The 18,672-nt window shown below is 47.4% G+C and overlaps 1 protein-coding gene across 1 annotated transcript in view; it reads right to left on the bottom strand.

The window, feature by feature from the left end:
- The window catches only part of LOC138742224 (rootletin-like), a 375,547-nt gene that overhangs the window by 136,320 nt on the left and 220,555 nt on the right, over nucleotides 1–18,672 (bottom strand). Inside the window, exon 10 of the mRNA XM_069896335.1 lies at nucleotides 2,332–2,428. Within this exon, the coding sequence (XP_069752436.1) occupies nucleotides 2,332–2,428 (97 nt within the window). The remainder of the gene's footprint in view (nucleotides 1–2,331; nucleotides 2,429–18,672) is intronic.

Here is an 18,672-nt window from a genome sequence, read left to right as displayed (position 1 = left end):
CTCTGAAGCAAGGATCATTTTACTCCAAAACAAAATGAAGAAGAATCTGGAGTCCCCCATCGACTTTATACCTTTTTCTCTTATTGAGGGATACCCAAGTCTGCGAAGTTAGCTCTTGCTAATTATTAAATTATTAAATTATTAAAGCAACATCTGTTCTTCACACCAACGTGGATAATTTTACACTCTTAACCAGAAAAAAAGTATTTAATTGCCCCCTTCACACATTCCAAACATAGCTTTAAGCAGCCAATTTCTAATAGCTATTGAGAGTTACCATAAAGTTGAAGATGAGGCTATGAAATTTATGTAATTTATTCTTACGAGGCGACCAGAATCTGAAGCAGAAATCTTAAAAATAAATGGAAGAATCTTAGAACTAGGATTGGCTAAGTGGGTCCAGGAATGCAAAATACCTCAACATTTACTGACTTCATTCTCAATGGCCCTTCCCAATGTTGTCATCTGTTTCTGCCCATTTTGTAGAAGCAAGACATGTTATAATAATCTCCACCGCCATTGGATGCACTCATTGGCGATGTAGCTCCAGACATAAGACCTGCTGACAGAGTCTGCTTCAGTGGATATTCTTTCTTTGGCTTGGCTTCGCGGACGAAGATTTATGGAGGGGGTAAAAAGTCCACGTCAGCTGCAGGCTCGTTTGTGGCTGACAAGTCCGATGCGGGACAGGATATGACATAATGGGTATTGACCTTGTCTTGTAAATTTCCAGCAGAGAAAATCAATAGCCCACCATTTATAATCAAAGATGAACACCCATAGTCTACCTTGTAAACCATCCTGATTATGATGTGGGCAATTACTCCTTAGGCAGAGGTAATGTAATAAAAGTCCAAATAGAAAGAATATCCTTCAATATGGCTCATTATCACATGGTTTTCAACACATTCTCTCATCAGGGGAAGCTAAACCATTTGAAGACATGCCCTATTAAGGCAGTACAAACAAAAAATGATTTGGGTGAAACATTAGTGACGTCATCATCATATTAATTTCAAAGTTGAAACTTTTACACATAATCCATTAAATAATCCCCAAATTCGAACTTGGAGTGGGAGTTTTAAAATCATTTTCTTTGACTGATGGTATGAGTTTCTACCCAACTGTGGGGTGGCACACTTAGCGTAGCAGTTAGGGCAACGCTGTTACAGTACCAGCGTTCAGGACTTGGGTTCGAATCCCAAGAGAGTTTGCACGCTCTCCCCATGACTGGTAGGTTTTTGCCGGGGGCTCCCACATTTCAAAGTGTACAAGGGGTGTAGATTAATTGGGTGTAATTGGGCAGCACGGACTCGTGGGCTGAAATGGCCTGTTACCGTACTGTATGTCTAAATTTTAAAAATAAATTAAATTAAATTAGTTAAATTAAACTGAGTGACAAAGAACTCAGGGACATGATTGAAACCTCAACATCCTTGCTGGGTTTTCCAGGAAAACTGCATTATGAGATGCCTAAAGCTCGGAACTGCGTTGTGCAATGCGTAAAGCTAGGAACTGCATTATGCGATGCCTAAAGCCAGGAACTGCATTAGTTTGTGTAATTATTGTGTTTCTTTAAAATTTTCTTCAATTAGTTTTGTTGACCCAGGATTTTCTGGAAAAATATGATGCAAAGACATTTTGGGAAAGAATCTTTAAGAGCTGGACTGCCTCATACTGTTCCTGCCTTCCATTCCGGGACATCAGAGATGTCATCCTTTATCAGGGGGCATGGCTTACCTTCTGCTGTGCTTGATGGAGCCACCATATCACATATCCTCCATTTCCCCCACCACCTTTCCCCTCCCACCGACCACTTTGAAACAGAACAGAGGTCAAGTTTCCTTTGCCCTCATGTTTTACCCTACTGGCCAGCACCATCCTTCATTATTTTAGCCAGCTGCAATGGGATCCTGCTGAGAGCCACATCTCCCCTCCGCCCATACCCCTTTCCACAGGGACTACGCTCTCCATGGCTCCCTGGTCCACTCATCCCTCCCTCTGTCCCAGCACTAATTACAGTATCTGTGACTCTTGGTCCCGTACTTATTCCCTTGCCAACATGCGTGGACTTAAGCAGCCTTTCCATGTGAGGCAGAAATTGACATGCACCTCCTTTGACCTAATCTACAGTATCCAGTAGATCTCCCTCCTCGACACCAGTAAGACCAAGCATTGATAATTCCTTCCTCCCCACCCTTTACACCTTTCTCAATTCCTTCAATAGTTTTATTTTTGTCCAGATTCCAGCATCTGCAGGCTTGTGTCTCTCCAGACATCCTCTGTTGATGGATCACAAGCTTGGTGACAAGTCAGGGCAGCCACACCTACCAACTTCTCCAGGGTATGGTTGAGCGAGGTGATAGTTTGCTCCTTCTCAGCATTCTGTATCTTGAGTGTCTCCAAGGCAGCTGATAAATCATTTATCCTGGAATGAAGGCACAGAATGCAACAAAAGCTAGATGTCAAATGTAAAAACATGCACATGATTCACCTAAAGTGAGGGATGGAATCAGGGGTTGGAAATCCCACCAACTCTTTTTTGCACTTCTGTTGAAAAATAGCACAGGAGAAGGGCATTGGAACTGACAGGTTGACTTCATCAGCCCAACTTCCCAACAAGACTTGGAAGTAGTGTTTACCAAATTTTTATCCTGGCTTTTCAAAAGACTCCATTAAATTTCTCCTATGTCTTTGGATTCTAGGTCTCACCATACAAAAAATACTACAAAAGTCCTCCTCACTGGTTCTTTTGCTAGCTGTCTGAAATCTGTTCTCTGGTTTTCCAGCCCTCCTGGCAGAGAAAACCATTTCTCAATTTTCACTCCATTAAAACCTGTCAAACTTTGAACATCTTTCTCAAATTTCTTCTTCACCTTCTCCACCCGATGGCAAAGAGTCCGGGTTTCTCCACCTTCTCCACATCTCCACTCCACCCACACCCCTTTCCACAGGGATGACTCTCTCCATGGTTCCCTGGTCCTCTCATCCCTCCCTACATCCCTCTGTCTGACCCCAGCACTAGTTACAAGATCTGTGACTCTTGCTCATGTACCTACTTCCTTGCCAACATGCATCGACGTAAGCAGGATTTCCATATGAGGTAAAGATTGACATGGATCTCCTGTGACCTCATTTACAGTATCTGGTAGATCTCCCTCTTCTACATCAGTAAGTCCAAACATTGTAAATTCTTTCCTCGTCACCCCTCACACCCTGCGCAATTCCTTCAGCAGTTTTATTTTTGCCCAGATTCCAGCATCTTCAGGCTTCAGTCATCCTATGTTGATTGATCACATATTCTCTGCGCCAAATTGAGAGGCCTCGATCCTCGCCTCTTCTTATCAATTTCCTTTTGAATCTTCTCCAAGGACTTGTTAAACTTACTGAATAATTGCATTCCTGATGAAGGGTTCAGGCCTGATAGTTGACTGCCATTTATTATGGATAATGCATGACCTGCTGAGTTTCTCCAGCACTTTTGTTCACTACACTCAGACCCAGCATCTGCAGATTTTTTTTGTTTAACAGCCCTGGTTAAAGTGCTGCAGAAATGTTGTTGGAAATTCAAATGCTCCAGATGTTGGAAATCTGAAATAAAAACCGAAAACTCTGGAAGCACTCAGCAGGTATTCAATAAAGTTCTTGGTGTAAACCTGTAATGCTGCTTCTCCCTCCACAGACGCTGACTGACCAACTTCCACTGTGCCATTCTGATGAGGATCTACACAACATTGGACTGAGATCTGAAGAAAATTAAATAAAGCACCTGGAGAATCAAATTCAGGAAGTGGGGTGGTGCATTTCCCAGAGTCTGAGGGATGAAAGTCACTGGGACGTATTGAACTGTTGACACCAGCTTCTTCGAATGAGGGAACCTTCCTTTGGAATTGACTCTGTGAGGCCCTCTTGTGGTCCAAAGTCACAATACCACCACCAGAAACAACAGCTGAATGACTGGTCACAGGGCTAAAATGCCCAGAAAAATATTTTGGATCCCTCTTTTGTTGAGGACACTGAGTATTGTGTTAAAAACAACAATGGCTTTCTATACAAAGAAACTCCTGCGTGTAAAATGAAACACCTTTTGCACTTGCTGGCAAATATTACCAACACCTGGTGGCAAGGTTAGTAGAGCTGAGGCCGGCCTCTGCCAGCGACCCAGGTTCAATGCGCAACTCCACTCATGTCTGTTTGGAGTCTCCAGAGGCGATGTGGATTTCCTCCCTTATCCCCAAAAAACGTGCAGGTTGGCAGAATAATTGGTCACCATAAATTTGACCTAATACGGCAGTGGGTGGTTGGATGTCACAGGCACTGCTGAAAGCAGGGGGGGGTGGGGGGGGTTGGGGGGGTGGGGAGAATTGGTTAAAGATAAATTCAGTGGGGAATTGGAGTGCTTTGTGAGTTAGCGCAGGCACAAAGGCCTGAATAGCCTCTCAGTGTCGTAAGGAAATAGGGAAAAACCCAGCAAGTGAATACACACAGAAGCACAGTGGGTTTGCCTCAGTTCCCTCTTCATTCCACTCCTCTTCAATGTAGTGATTATATGTAACTCCATCAACTTCTCACTCAGTGAGTTCCAGTTATCAACTGCTCTCTGTGTAAAATAATATTTTTCCTCCCAAATCCCCTTGAAAGCACCTCGCTTGAGACATGCCCTCTTGTTACTGAAAAAAGACTCCAATTACCCACCCTATCCCTTAAACCTCGCTCACGCCACCCTCTAGCCTTCTTTGCTCCAGTTAAAACAACATCAGCCCATCTCATCTCTTCTCCTAACTGAAGTCCTCCATCAGGCACGCATCCTGGCAAATCTCTTTTGCATTCCCCCACAGATGGTGACCAGAAATGCACATGGTGCTCCAATTGCTGTCTAACGAGACTTCTGTAGTGGGCAGCTTTGCATCTTAACTTTTCTATTCTATGCATCAAATTGATCGTTAGAAGAAAAACAATTTGACAATCTTGGAGAGCTACAAGGAACAAATGGAGAATTTGGAATTGTTTGCGTTAAGAGCTGAGAAGATGTAATTGGAAATAGTTTGTCTTCTACCACATGGGCAGTCCCAGGATACAATGACAATGGAGCCGTTGACTAACCAAACCCGACACATCTCCATCAATTAATTCACTGCAGAGGTCAAACTAGCAAAGCTGAGATAATTACATTTGGGGAGAAGCTCTATTATGTTGAAAGCAAAGCAAGGCGCACAGTAGCAGAATTAGCATGGAGGCAAAAAGGTCTCCGTTTACAGAACTTCATCAAAGAAAATAAAACAAAGTGATGTGCTGAGCTGCAAAATGTCCAGGACTTCATGGACACTGCACCCTTGGCAGTATCAGTTTCAGTCTGTGCTTCAGACGATCTCCTTTCCAGTGCACAAGTCAGCAGGCTTTAACCTTCAGAAACTGTGCAAATGGACATAATGAGATGGCTTAACAGTTTCACATTTTGCCTCCCAACAAGTTTATTCGAATAAAAATCAGGAGAGCTGCAAAATGACTTTATATCAACTCCATTACACCACCACACAAAGTTTACCCTGCTGAGATCCCCTGGTTTCTCTGAGGAAGCGCTGATGTTTTGCTGCATTAAGCCATTTTTCCCGTGGTCTCCGCAGTAGGGGTCAATTGGCATAGTTTCTGCATTTGACTGAATTATGGATAGTTAGATAAGATCACATTTTGGGATAGTTTCACATTCTTCACTTTACCTTTCAAGCACCAAAACCTGGTGAACTTTATAAATGTTATAAAGGCCTGTGGTAGAATGGATACCAGGGCACTGGTTTTGATAGATGGTCTGCATTGAATTAGCTGATCTGATGTAATAAGCTAACAAGCTGGGATGATGGGTCTCAGTCCTCCAGGACTTTGTTCCCAGGAACCCCACCAGAGAAAATTGCATTTTCACAGGCACCAGGTAATTTCAGTCTGACTGCCTTCATGAAAGATAATCGATGTTATGTGATAGTGCCAAATGGATGCTGGCAGGCCAGCAAGCCGAAGGAAGTAAACATGAGCAACAACTGAAATGTCAGCAACCGTTTTACATTATCATACTTATTTGACAGAGGAGGAAGCTCTCAGCTCCATGCCAACTCTCAGAAAAGCAAACCCCATCAGGCTCGTTCCATCTCCCATATTTGTAAATAGCCATGACTTATGCTCTCTTATACACCCATCACCTCCTCTAGATCATGTTATGAGCCCAGAGGACCCCTAAACCCAGCAGCAGTAGATATTCACCAAGACAAATGGTGACTTAAACAAAAGTTGCTTTAAACATGGAAACAGAATCAAACTTTCACTTATCACTATTGACTTAATTAACCGAACTTAACCCCCTTCTAATTCTCAGCGCACATGTATGGAATGTGTGAGTAAGTTCAGAAAAGTTCTTTGGTTTGCAGTCCAATCTCACTTCTCATTCCTCCAAGTTCACTGGTTGCAGGAAATTCTTATACTGTGCACAGAATTTAACATTTATAAAGTTCACCAGGTTTTGGTGCTTGAAAGGTAAATGGTTATCGCTCAGGAAGGTTCATTTCAGTTTTCAGAGAGAGATTTGTTGTTCAAGAACACCCACAATTGATTTATTTCCAACAGCCACTCCAGTGTCTTGCTGACAAACTTGCCCCTTCAGGGTTCTCCAGATGATTACCTCTTTCTTTCAGGATATCACAGAGTTCCTTTTTGTTTCACTTATTCCACGTGAAACATTAGACTGCCAGTCCTCTCCTCTTGCATGAACCACAACAGTTTTGACCAGGCCATCTTCCAACTGGGGCTTTCCATAAACTTACCAGCTTGTCCTGTTCCAGTCCCAGTTACTTCTGCTGGCTGTATCACTGTAATGTCTCTCTCTCTCTCTCTCTCTCTCTCTCTCTCTCTCTCTCTCTCTCTCTCTCTCTCTCTCTCTCACTCCCTCTCTCTCACTGAGAGAAAGCCTTTTTTACTCTCTCTTCTTGCAAAACCACATGACCCTCTTAGAACAGCAAGTTCTCTTCCAGACAGAAGCAGCTCCAACAAGATCTTTCATCTGTTGCCTTTTGTAAACAACAATCCATTAGTGAAGTCTCCTGAGCACTCTTCAAAGCTCTTGCAAAAGCTCTGAGGCCCCGACATGTCTAGCATAGGGCAGAGCTCCAGTATTTTAAATAAAATCTGTTTTAAAGTGTTTGTATGTGACCTACACTAACAAACCTGCGCCAATTTATCTCCCAAAAACATATCTATATACTCTGACACAATCAATAAACACAATCCAATTCATGGACCATACCACATGCCCTTGGGTTGTGGGAGGAAACAGAATCACCTGGAGGAGCCCACATGATCACAGGGAGAATGTACACACTCCGCACAGGCAGTACTGGAGGTCAAGATTGAAGCTGCGAAGATACAGCATTGACTGCTGTAGCACTATGCCATACAAATTCGTCAACACACCTATGGAATGGGAACTAACAAAGAATAACTAGAATAGAGCTGAGAGACTGAGCTTGTATCGCAGAGTTTTCCAGCCTAGGTACCCTCTACCCAGTCATACAAATTCGACTGGAGGATCTCAGCCCGTCGAGTGGTATCGGTGGGAGAAGGAGAATGGTTGATGTTTCAGGCTGAAATCCTTAGTAAAGACTTGGGCTGCAGATGAGAGAAGCCAGTGAAAGAAGACAGGTAGGAGGAGCAGGACAGGAATCCTTGTGGGATTGGTGGGCCAAGGTGAGGTGAAGCATAATGGACTGATGCGGAAGATTGGCGGATGCCAGTCAGAGGCAAGAGAAATGAACAGGTTTTGTGGATAAATCGTACAGTGGAGATGATTAAGAAGGCAAAGGAAGCCAGTGCTGGAATCTGGTAACAATGCAGGTGTAAAGAAAGAAGAGAAAGTGTGTGTTCATGTGTGTGTGTGTGTGTGTGTGTGTGTGTGTGTGTGTGTGTGTGTGTGTGTGTGTGTGTGTGTGTGTGTGTGTGTGTGTGTGTGTGTGAGGGGTGCAGAGTGTATGTGTGGGATATGTGTGTGTTTGTATGCGCGTGTGTGTGTGTATGTGTTTGTGTGCGAATGTGTTTGTGTATGTATGTGTGTATGTGAATGTGCACGCGTGTGTGTGTCTGGGGTGGTGTAAGCGGGGTGTCTGTGTGTGATTGTGTGTGTGTGTGAGACAATGTGAGTGTGTGTGTGTGTGGTGTGTGAAGGTGTGTGAGTGTGCACGTGTGTGTGTGTGTGCATGTGTGTGGGGGTGTGTGTGGTGTGTGAGTGTGTGTGCGTGTGTGCATGTGTGTGGGGGGGTGTGTGTGGTGTGTGAGTGTCTGCGCATGTGTGTGTGGGGTGTGTGTGAGTGTGAATGTGCATCTGGGTGTGTGTGTGCATGTGTGTTTATGTGTGTGGGGTGTGTTTGTGTGTGTGTGTTGTGGGTAGGATATGTGTGTGTGGAGTGTGTGTAGGATATGTGTGTGTGAGTGTGTATGTGTGCATGTGTAGAGCATGTGCGTGTGATGTGTGTGTCTATGTGGGGTGTGTGTGGGGTGTGTGTGTGTGCACATGTGTGTGTGTGTCTGTGTGTGTGGGGGTGTATGTGTTTATCTGCGCGTGTATGTGTGGAGGTGTGTGGGTTGTGTGTGTGTCGAGTGTGGGTGTAGGATATTTGTGTTTGTGAGTGTGTGTGCAGGTGTGCATGTGTGAGGTGTGTGCGTGCAATGTGTGAGTGTGTGTGTAGGGGGTGGTGTGTGCATGTGGGGTGTGTGTGTATTTGTGTGTGGGTTTTGTGAGTGTGTGTGAGTGTGTGTGTGGGGTGTGCATGTGTGTGGGGATGTGTGTGCACATGTGTTTGTGTGTGGGTTGTGTGAGTGTGGGTGTGGGAGGTGTGAGTGGGTGTGTGTGTGTGTGTGCACATGTGTGTGTGTGGGGGGGTGTGTGGTTTGTGTGTGTGTGTGGAGTGTGTGTGTATGATATGTGTATGAGTGTGTGTGTGTGCATGTGTGCAAGTGTGGAGCATGTGTGTGCGATGTGTGACTGTATGTGTGGGGTGTGTGTGGGGTGTGTGTGTGTGGAGGTGTGTGTGTGCACGTGTGTGTGGGGGGTGTGTGGGTTGTGTGTGTGTGCAGTGTGTGTGTACGATATGTGTGTGAGTGTGTGTACGCATGTGTGCAAGTGTGGAGCATGTGGGTGCAATGTGTGACTGTATGTGTGGGGTGTGTATGTGGGGTGTATGTGTGGGGGTGTGTGTATGTGTGGGGGTGTGTGTGGGCACGTGTGTGTGGGGGGTGAGTGGGTTGTGTGTGTGTGCGTGTGGTAGGATATGTGTGTTTTTGAATGTGTGTGCAGGTGTGCATGTGTGGGGGGTGTGTGTGCGATGTGTGAGTGTGTGTGTGTGTGTGGGGGGGTGTGTGTGTTTGTGTGTTGGTTGTGTGAGTGTGTGTGAGTGTGTGGTGTGCATGTGTGTGGGGATGTGTGTGCACGTGTGTTTTTGTGTGGGTTGTGTGAGTGTGGGTGTGGGAGGTGTGTGTGGGTGTGTGTGTGTGCACGTGTGCATGTCTGTGAGTGCACACAGGTGTGCATGTGTGCGTGTGTGCAGTGTGCGAGTGTGTGTATGCAAGAATGGGGTGTGTGAGTGTGAGTGAGTGACATGTGTGTGTGCACATGTTTGTGTGTAGTGTATGTGTGCATTCGCGCACGGGGGTTTATGTATGTGTGTGCATGCACACATGTGTGCATGTGTGTGGTTTGTGTGCAGTGAGTGTGTGTGTGTGTTGGGTGTGTGTGGGGGTGTATGTGTGCACATGTGTTTGTGTATGGGTTGTTTGAGTGTGGGTGTGGGAGGTGTGAGTGGGTGTGTGTGTGTGCACGTGTGTGTGTGTGTGTGGTTTGTGTGTGTGTGTGGAGTGTGTGTGTACGATATGTGTGTGAGTGTGTGTGTGCATGTGTGCAAGTGTGGAGCATGTGTGTGCAATGTGTGACTGTATGTGTGGGGTGTGTATGTGGGGTGTATGTGTGGGGGTGTGTGTATGTGTGGGGGTGTGTGTGGGCATGTGTGTGTGGGGGGTGAGTGGGTTGTGTGTGTGTGCGTGTGGTAGGATATGTGTGTTTTTGAATGTGTGTGCAGGTGTGCATGTGTGGGGGGTGTGTGTGCGATGTGTGAGTGTGTGTGTGTGTGTGGGGGGGTGTGTGTGTTTGTGTGTTGGTTGTGTGAGTGTGTGTGAGTGTGTGGTGTGCATGTGTGTGGGGATGTGTGTGCACGTGTGTTTTTGTGTGGGTTGTGTGAGTGTGGGTGTGGGAGGTGTGTGTGGGTGTGTGTGTGTGCACGTGTGCATGTCTGTGAGTGCACACAGGTGTGCATGTGTGCGTGTGTGCAGTGTGCGAGTGTGTGTATGCAAGAATGGGGTGTGTGAGTGTGAGTGAGTGACGTGTGTGTGCACATGTTTGTGTGTAGTGTATGTGTGCATTCGCGCACGGGGGTTTATGTATGTGTGTGCATGCACACATGTGTGCATGTGTGTGGTTTGTGTGCAGTGAGTGTGTGTGTGTGTTGGGTGTGTGTGGGGGTGTATGTGTGCACATGTGTTTGTGTATGGGTTGTTTGAGTGTGGGTGTGGGAGGTGTGAGTGGGTGTGTGTGTGTGCACGTGTGTGTGTGTGGTTTGTGTGTGTGTGTGGAGTGTGTGTGTACGATATGTGTGTGAGTGTGTGTGTGCATGTGTGCAAGTGTGGAGCATGTGTGTGCAATGTGTGACTGAATGTGTGGGGTGTGTATGTGGGGTGTATGTGTGGGGGTGTGTGTATGTGTGGGGGTGTGTGTGGGCATGTGTGTGTGGGGGGTGAGTGGGTTGTGTGTGTGTGCGTGTGGTAGGATATGTGTGTTTTTGAATGTGTGTGCAGGTGTGCATGTGTGGGGGGTGTGTGTGCGATGTGTGAGTGTGTGTGTGTGTGTGTGTGGGGTGTGTGTTTGTGTGTTGGTTGTGTGAGTGTGTGTGAGTGTGTGTGTGGGGATGTGTGTGCACGTGTGTTTGTGTGTGGGTTGTGTGAGTGTGGGTGTGGGAGGTGTGTGCGGGAGTGTGTGTGTGCACGTGTGTGTGTGTGGGGGGTGTGTGGGTTGTGTGTGTGTGGAGTATGTGTTAACGATATGTGTGTGAGTGTGTGCGTGCATGTGTGCATGTGTGTGCGATGTGTGACTGTATGTGTGGGGTGTGTGTGTGGGGTGTGTGTGTGTGGGTGTGTGTGCACGTGTGTGTGGGGGGTGTGTAGGTTGTGTGTGTGTGGAGTGTGTGTATGATATGTGTGTGAGTGTGTGTGTGCATGTGTGCAAGTGTGGAGCATGTGTGTGTGATGTGTGACTGTATGTGGGGGGTGAGTGTGTGGGGTGTGTGTGTGTGTGGGGGTGTGTGTGGGGGTGTGTGTGGGGTGTGTGTGTGTGGGGGTGTGTGTGGGCACGTGTGTGTGGGGGGTGTGTGGGTTGTGTGTGTGTGTATGTGTAGGATATGTGTGTTTGTGAATGTGTGTGCAGGTGTGCATGTATGGGGTGTGTGTGTGCGATGTGTGAGTGTGTGTATGGGGTGTGTGTGTATGTGTGGGGTGTGTTTGTTTGTGTGTTGGTTGTGTGTGTGTGTGTGAGTGTGTGTGTGGGGTATGGTGAGTGCAGGTGTGTTTGTGTGTGGGGGATGTGTGGGTTGTGTGTGTGTGCAGAATATATGTGTTTGTGAGTGTGTGTGCAGGTGTGCATGTGTAGGATGTGTGAGTGTGTGGGGGTGTGTGGCTGTGCGTGGTGTATGTGTATTTGTGTGTGTTTGTGTGTGGGGGCTGTGTGGGTTGTGTGAGTGTGTGTGTGTGGAGTGTGTGAGTAGGATATGTGTGTGAGTGTGTTTGGGTGTGTGTGGGTGTGTATGTGGTGTGTGTGAGTGTGTGGGGGTGTGTGTGCGTGCGGGTGTGTTTGTGTGTGTGTGTGTGTGTTGGTGCGCATGCGTGGGTGGGTGCGTATGTGCGGGATGTGTTTGTGTGAGTGTGTATGTGTGGAGTGTGTGTGTGGGATATGTGTGTATTTGTGTGTGCTTGTCTGTGAGTGAACACAGGTGTGCATGTGTGCGTGTGTGGAGTGTGCGAGTGTGTGTATGCAAGAATGGGGTGTGTGAGTGTGAGTGAGTGGCATGTGTGTGTGCACATGTTTGTGTGTAGTGTATGTGTGCATTCGCGCATGGGGGTTTATGTATGTGTGTGCATGCACACATGTGTTTGTGTGCAGTGAGTGTGTGTGCGTGTGTATATGTGGGGTGTGTGTGTGGTGTATGTGTGAGTGTGTGTGCATGTGTGTGTGAGGTGTGTAAGTGCGTGTGTGGGGTGTGTATGGGGGCATGTGTGTGTGGGAGTGTGTGTGTGCTGGTGTGTTTCTGTGTGTATGGGGTGTGAGTGTATGGGGTGCATTTGTGTGTGTGTACAACTGTGTTTGTGTGTTTGAATCTGCAAGTGTGTGGGGTATGTGTGGGGTGTATGTGTGTGTCTGGGTGTGTGTGTTGGGGTGTGTGTGCGTGCAGGTTTGTTTGTGTGACTGTGCATGTCCACGTGTGCGGGGTGTGTGAGTGTATGTGAGTGCATGCGCATGTGTGTGCGGGGTGTGTGTGTTTGTGTGTGGGGTGTGAGTGTGTGTGTGTGTGGAGTGTGTGTGTGGGATATGTGTGTATTTGTGTGTGCGTGCGTGGTTTGTGTGTGCCTGTGTGGGGTGTGTGTGTGCATGGGAGTGTGTGGAATGTGTGTGTGAGTGTGTGTGCATGTGTGTGTGTGGTGTGTGTGTGTGCCCGTGTGCGTGTGGGGTGTGTGTGTGTATTTGCGTGTGTGTGTATGAGTTTGTGTGTGGTGTATGTGTGTGTGCATCTGGGTGTTTTTTGTGCGCATGAGTGTATGTGTCTATGTGTGTGTGTGAGAACGTGCAAGTGTGTGTGTGTGTGTGTGTGTGTGAATATGTGCGAGTGTTTGTGTGTGTGTAATGTGTGAGGGTGTGTGTTAGTGCGCATATGTGTTTGTGCATGAATTTGTGTGTGGTGTATGTGGGTGTGTGTGAGTGTGTGTGTGGCGTGTGAGTGTGTGGGCATGTGTGTGAGGGGTGTGTGTTAGTGTGAGTGTGTGTGTTTGTGTGTGTGTGGGTGTGTGTAGGATATGTGTGTGTGTGTGGAGTGTGTGTGTAGGATATGTGTGGGTGAGTGTGTATGTGTGCAAGTGTGGGGCATGTGTGTAATATGTGATTATGTCTGTGTGGGGTGTATGTGAGGGGTGCATGTGTGTCCACATGTGTGTGTGGGTGGGATGTATGTGTTTATCTGTGTGTGTAGGGAGGTGTGTGGAGTGTGTGTGCAGGATATGTGTGTTTGTGAGTGTGTGTGCAGGTGTGCATGTGTGGGGTGTGCGTGTGTAATGTGTGAGTGTGTGTGGGGGGTGGTGTGTGTGTGCGGGGTGTGTATGTGTTTGTGTGTGGGTTGTGTGAGTGTGTGTGAGTGTGTGTGTGGGGTGTGTGTGGGGGTGTATGTGTGCACATGTGTTTGTGTATGGGTTGTGTGAGTGTGGGTTTGGGGGATGTGTGTGTGGGGGTGTGTGTGCACGTGAGTGTGTGTGGGGGGGTTTGTGTGTTTGTGTGGAGGCTGTGTGAGTATGTGTGGGGTTGTGTGTGTGCATGCAGGTGTGTTTGTGTGACTGTGCATGTGCATGTGTGTGAGTGGGCTGTGAGTGTACGTGAGTGCACACGCATGTCTGTGGGTTATGTGAGTGCGTAGTGTGTTTATGTGTGCGAGTGCATGCATGTGTGTGGGGTGTGAGTGTGTTTATGTGTGGAGTGTGTGTGGGATATGTGTGCATTTGTGTGTGCACGTGGGATATGTGTGTATTTGTGTGTGCGTGTGTCTGTTAGTTTGCTCATGTGTGTATGTGTGGGGTGTGGTGTGTGAGTGTGTATGCATGTATGGAGGTTTGTATGTGAGTGCATGCGTGTGTTTGTGCATGGTTTTGTGTGTAGTATATGTGTGTGTTTGTGCATGTGTGTGTGCATGTGAGTGGTTTATGTGTAGTGAGTGAGTGTGTGTGCATGTGTGGTTTGTGTTTGTGTGTGTGTGGTGTGTGTGTGCCCATGTGCGTGTGGGGTGTGTGTGTGCATTTGCGTGTGTGTACGAGTTTGTGTGTTGTGTATGTGTGTGCATGTGTGTGTGTGTGTGTGTGTGTGTGTGTGTGATAGAGAGAGAACGTGCGAGTGTTTGTGTGTGTGGTGTGTGTGTGTGAGAGAGAGAACGTGCGAGTGTTTGTGTGTGTGGTGTGTGTGTGTGAGTACGTGCATGTGTTTGTGTGATGTGTGAGTGTGTGTGTGAGTGTGCGTGCGTGTGTGTGCATGAGTTTGTGTGTGGTGTATGTGGGTCTATGTGTGAGTGTGTGTGTGTGTGTGTGTGCGCACATGTGTTTCTGCATGTGTGTGTGTGTGTGTGTGTGTGTGTGTATGTCTCTGTATGCGTGTGAGTGTGTGTGGGGGGGCAGGTGAGGAGGGAGGGTAAGAAGAGGAGAGAGTAACTCATCCATTGGTGAAATGGGGGTGGACCCGAAGAAGAAGGAGGATGAGAATGGGAGGGGGGTTGGATGGGGTAGGTGCAAATGAGGACAAAAAAAGGGAATAGGGGAAGGTGAGAGGGGAGCGGAGGGAGAAAGAGGACAATGTTCATAGACTGCTCAGGTGGAATGAGGTGTTGTTGCTCGAGTTTACGCTGGGCCTCACACTGGCAGTGGAGAAATCCTGGGACAGCAAGGTCAGGTTGGGAATGAGAAGGGGAGTTGTGAACAGAGTGTAGATGGTCTCCAAGCCTGAATTTGGTCTTGCAGATGTAGAGGAGGCTACATTGGAGCACAGAGGGCAGTCAGTGAGGATAGAGGATGCTCAGGATCTTTGCTCCATGTGGAAGGGCTGTTTAGGACCCTGGATGGTGGTGAGGCAGGAGGTATGAGAGCAAGTCTACACTTCCGGTGACTGCAGAGGAATGTAGCAGGTGGGTGGGCAGGGAAGGGTGAACAAAGGGCTCAATGTGTAGGGAGAATGGTGAGATCCAGTTGTAGCTGGTGGAAATGATGGCGGATGATACGTGGAGGCTTGTTGGGTTCAAGCTGAGGATGAATTAAACTCTATCACCCCCCCTCCCCTAAACAGAACAGAGATAGAGCTTTCCTCATCCGCAGCCTGCACTGAGAAACAGAGGAAATATGGGAGGTGGCTCTATTGCATGAAATCAGAGGTCGATGTCCTGGAATGGAAGGCCTTGCTTTGAGAACAAGTGCAGCTAAGGCAGAGAGACTGAGAGAGAGGGAGGCATCCTTATCGGAGACAGGATGGGAGGAGGTGTAGTCAAAGTTGCTTTGGGAGTCAACGCGGTGGTCTCCACTTGGAACATCCCTCCATCAAAACAGATTGGGTTCCTCTGCTTATTGTAAACCCATCATTTGACAATAGTCTGTCCCAACATAAGTCAACTTTCTTTATGTCTGTAGTTTTTCTGCCTTGGAGTCGAAAGTCCTAGATAAGAGAGAGGGTAGTCCAATTGTGGTCCATCTCAGAGACCCACAGGGCACCTCCAATGAGTGCAGTCAATGGAACCCAGCATTATTAAGAGGCTTAAAAAGTAGAAACTTAATGCTGGAGAAACTCAGCAGGTCAAACAGCATTCTTTATACTGCAAGGATAAAGATAAATAACCCACATTGATCAAGGTATCGAAAATCGTCGGCGGGCGGTGATCGGCGGAGAAGGGAGGGAGGGCACAGCAACAAACAGGGAGAGGGGAATGGCTCAGTGAATAGAGAGGGAAGGGGGTGGAGAGCTGAGGGAAAGAAGACTGGGATGGGAAGTGGAAGGGGGGAGAATGGAGAGCAGGTTCACCGAAACTGGAGGTCGATATTAATGCCATCCGGTTGGAGACACCCCAGACAGAAAATCAGGTGGAGTACCTCCAATTTATGGGTGGTCCTGGTAGGATAGTACGAGGCCATGGACAGACATGGGAGGGGGACGCAGAACTGAAATGGTTGGCCACTGGGAGGTCCCTGTCACTGGTGCTGAGAGTGTGAAAGTGCTCAGTGAGGTGATCTTCCAGTCTGTGCCCACTGCCTCCGACGTAGAGGCCATAAAAGGAACATCGGATGCAGTAGGTCACTCCCATGGACAAACAGTGAAGGTACACAAGTGATTGTTGCTTCACTTGAAAGGACTGCTTGGTGCCCCGGACTGTGGTGATGTAGGAGGTGTGGGTGCAAGTGTGATACCTCCTGTGACCATGGGGTGGTGGGGGGAGGTGATTGTTGGGGAGGGATGAGTGGATGAAGAAGTCATGGAGGGAGGCTTCCCTACAGAAATCAGAGAGGGGAGGAGAGAGGAAGATGTGTCTCGTCATGGAATCATGTTGTAAGGTGGTGGAAATCCTGGAGGATAATGTGTTGGATGTGGAGGCTGGTGGGGTTGTTGAATAACACAAGGGGAATCCTGTGTTGGTTTCGTCTGGGGGAAGAGGGAGCCAGGACAGATGAACAGGGAATGAAGGAGATATGGGTGAAGGTTGAGTTGAAGGTAGTGGAGGGGAAGCCACTTTTGTGGAAGAAAGCAGATATTTCAGAAGCTCTGGACTGGAATTCCTTATCTTGGGAATAGGTGTAGTGGAGATGGAGAAATTGTGAGAATGGAATAGGATCTTTGCAGGGTGTGAGGAAATGTAGTTGAGGTAGTTGTGGGCATTAGTGGGTTTGTAAAATATGTCTGTGAAAAGCTTGTCTCCACGACTACCACTCTGACCCATGTTTGGTCTTTACCATCCCCTGTGACCTTCCGCTCTCTTAGACGGAGAGCTTTGTCCTCAGTGGAAACCTCACCTTCGCCCCCTCTCTGCTCACACCTTAATGCCATGATGCCAAAATCTTCTTTCATCACCTCTGTTTCCATCCCCATCTCCATGATATAGACTCCACCACTCACCAAGACTCTTTCTCCCATTTTGAGCCTTCTTCCTCCTCTTAGACACCACATTCTGGCCAGCTGCCCACTCTGGATCTTTTTATTTTCAATTGCCACCAAGATATCAACCATCTCAACTTCACCACTCCACTCTCTTACTCCAATCTCATCTCCTCAGAACATTCTGCCCTCCATTCTCTCTGCAACAATCCCAACCTCACCATCAAACCTACAGACAAGGGTGGGGCTGTTGTGGTCAGGTGCACTGACCTCTACCTTGCCGAGGCCAGACGTCAGCTTGCAGACACCTCCTTCTACTACCCCTTGCACAGGGCCCCAACACAGCATGTCAAGCCACCATCTCCAACCTCATCACCTCTGGTCACCTCCCTCCCAAACCCTCCAATCTCATTGTTTCCCATCACCATACTGCCCTGTTCTACCTTTTAGCCAATCATAGACGCAATCATCCAGGCAGACGCATTATTTCCATAAGCTCTTGACCCACAGAACTCCATCTTCTCCCCCGGTCCAATCCCTCCCCCCTTTTTCTGCGATACCTTACATTCCCTCCATTTCTTCAATTAATTCTGATTCCCTGAACTGGACTGCCTCATTTTTACTATGGACTTTCAATTCCATTACACCTCCATCTCCCATACAGGTCTCAAAGTACATTATTTATTTCTTGACAAGAGACCCAACCAGTCCCCCTCCACCACCACCCTCCTCCACCTGGCAGAACGTTCTCATTCTTAATAACTTCTTCTTTGACTCATCCCATTTCCTTCAAATCAAAGGAGTGGCCATGGGTACCTGCATGGTTCCCAGCTGTGCCTGCCTATTTGTGGGCTTTGTGGAGCAATCCATGCTACAAGCCTACATAGACAAGATCCCACCCCCCCCCCCATCTCTTCCTCCTCTATATTGATGACTACATCGGAGCTGCGTCATGCACCCACAATGAGCTTGTTACCTTCATCCACTTTGCTGCCAACTTCCACACCGATCTCAAACTCACCTGGTCCATCTCCAACAACACTCCCTCCTTCCTGAATCTCTCTGTCTCCATCTTGGGAGATAAGTTTTCCACCAACATTTATTACAAACTCCCACAACTTCCTCAACTATACTTGCCTGTATCCAACGCGTTGCCCTCCATAATTCTGTCACCTACAACATGATCCCACTACAAGACACAACTTCCCCTCTCCTCCCCTCTCTGCCTTCCATCGGGAGATTTGGTATGTCACCAAAGACTCTTTCAAATTGCAGAATTGAAATTGAGCTTTCCGGTGAATTTACAATTCTCCCATGTGGCCTTATCTACATGGGAAAGACTAGATGCAGACTGGGAGATCGCATCCCTGAGCAACTTGCTCTGTTCGCATCAATGACAGGGATTTCCCGAAACAGAATCAGAATTTATTATTACGAACAAGTCATGAAATTCGGTGTTTTCTGGCAGGATCATCATGGAAACATTCATATTGTAAACCATCTTACAACAATAAATATAAAAAAGTAAAAATAATAGTGCACGAAAAATAAGGCCGTGTCTTTGGTTCATTGATTATTCAGGAATCTGATGGCAGCGGGGAAGAAATTGTCCTTGTGCCACTGAGTGTTCGTCTTTAGGCTCCTGTACCAGTTTCCCGATGGCAGCAGAGTGAAGAGAAGATCTTTGAGGATAGAGGCCAGTGGACAACCATTCC

Source organism: Narcine bancroftii, chromosome 9 (assembly GCF_036971445.1).
Source record: "Narcine bancroftii isolate sNarBan1 chromosome 9, sNarBan1.hap1, whole genome shotgun sequence".
NCBI lineage: Eukaryota > Metazoa > Chordata > Chondrichthyes > Torpediniformes > Narcinidae > Narcine > Narcine bancroftii.
This window is presented reverse-complemented; position numbering and strand designations above follow the sequence as displayed.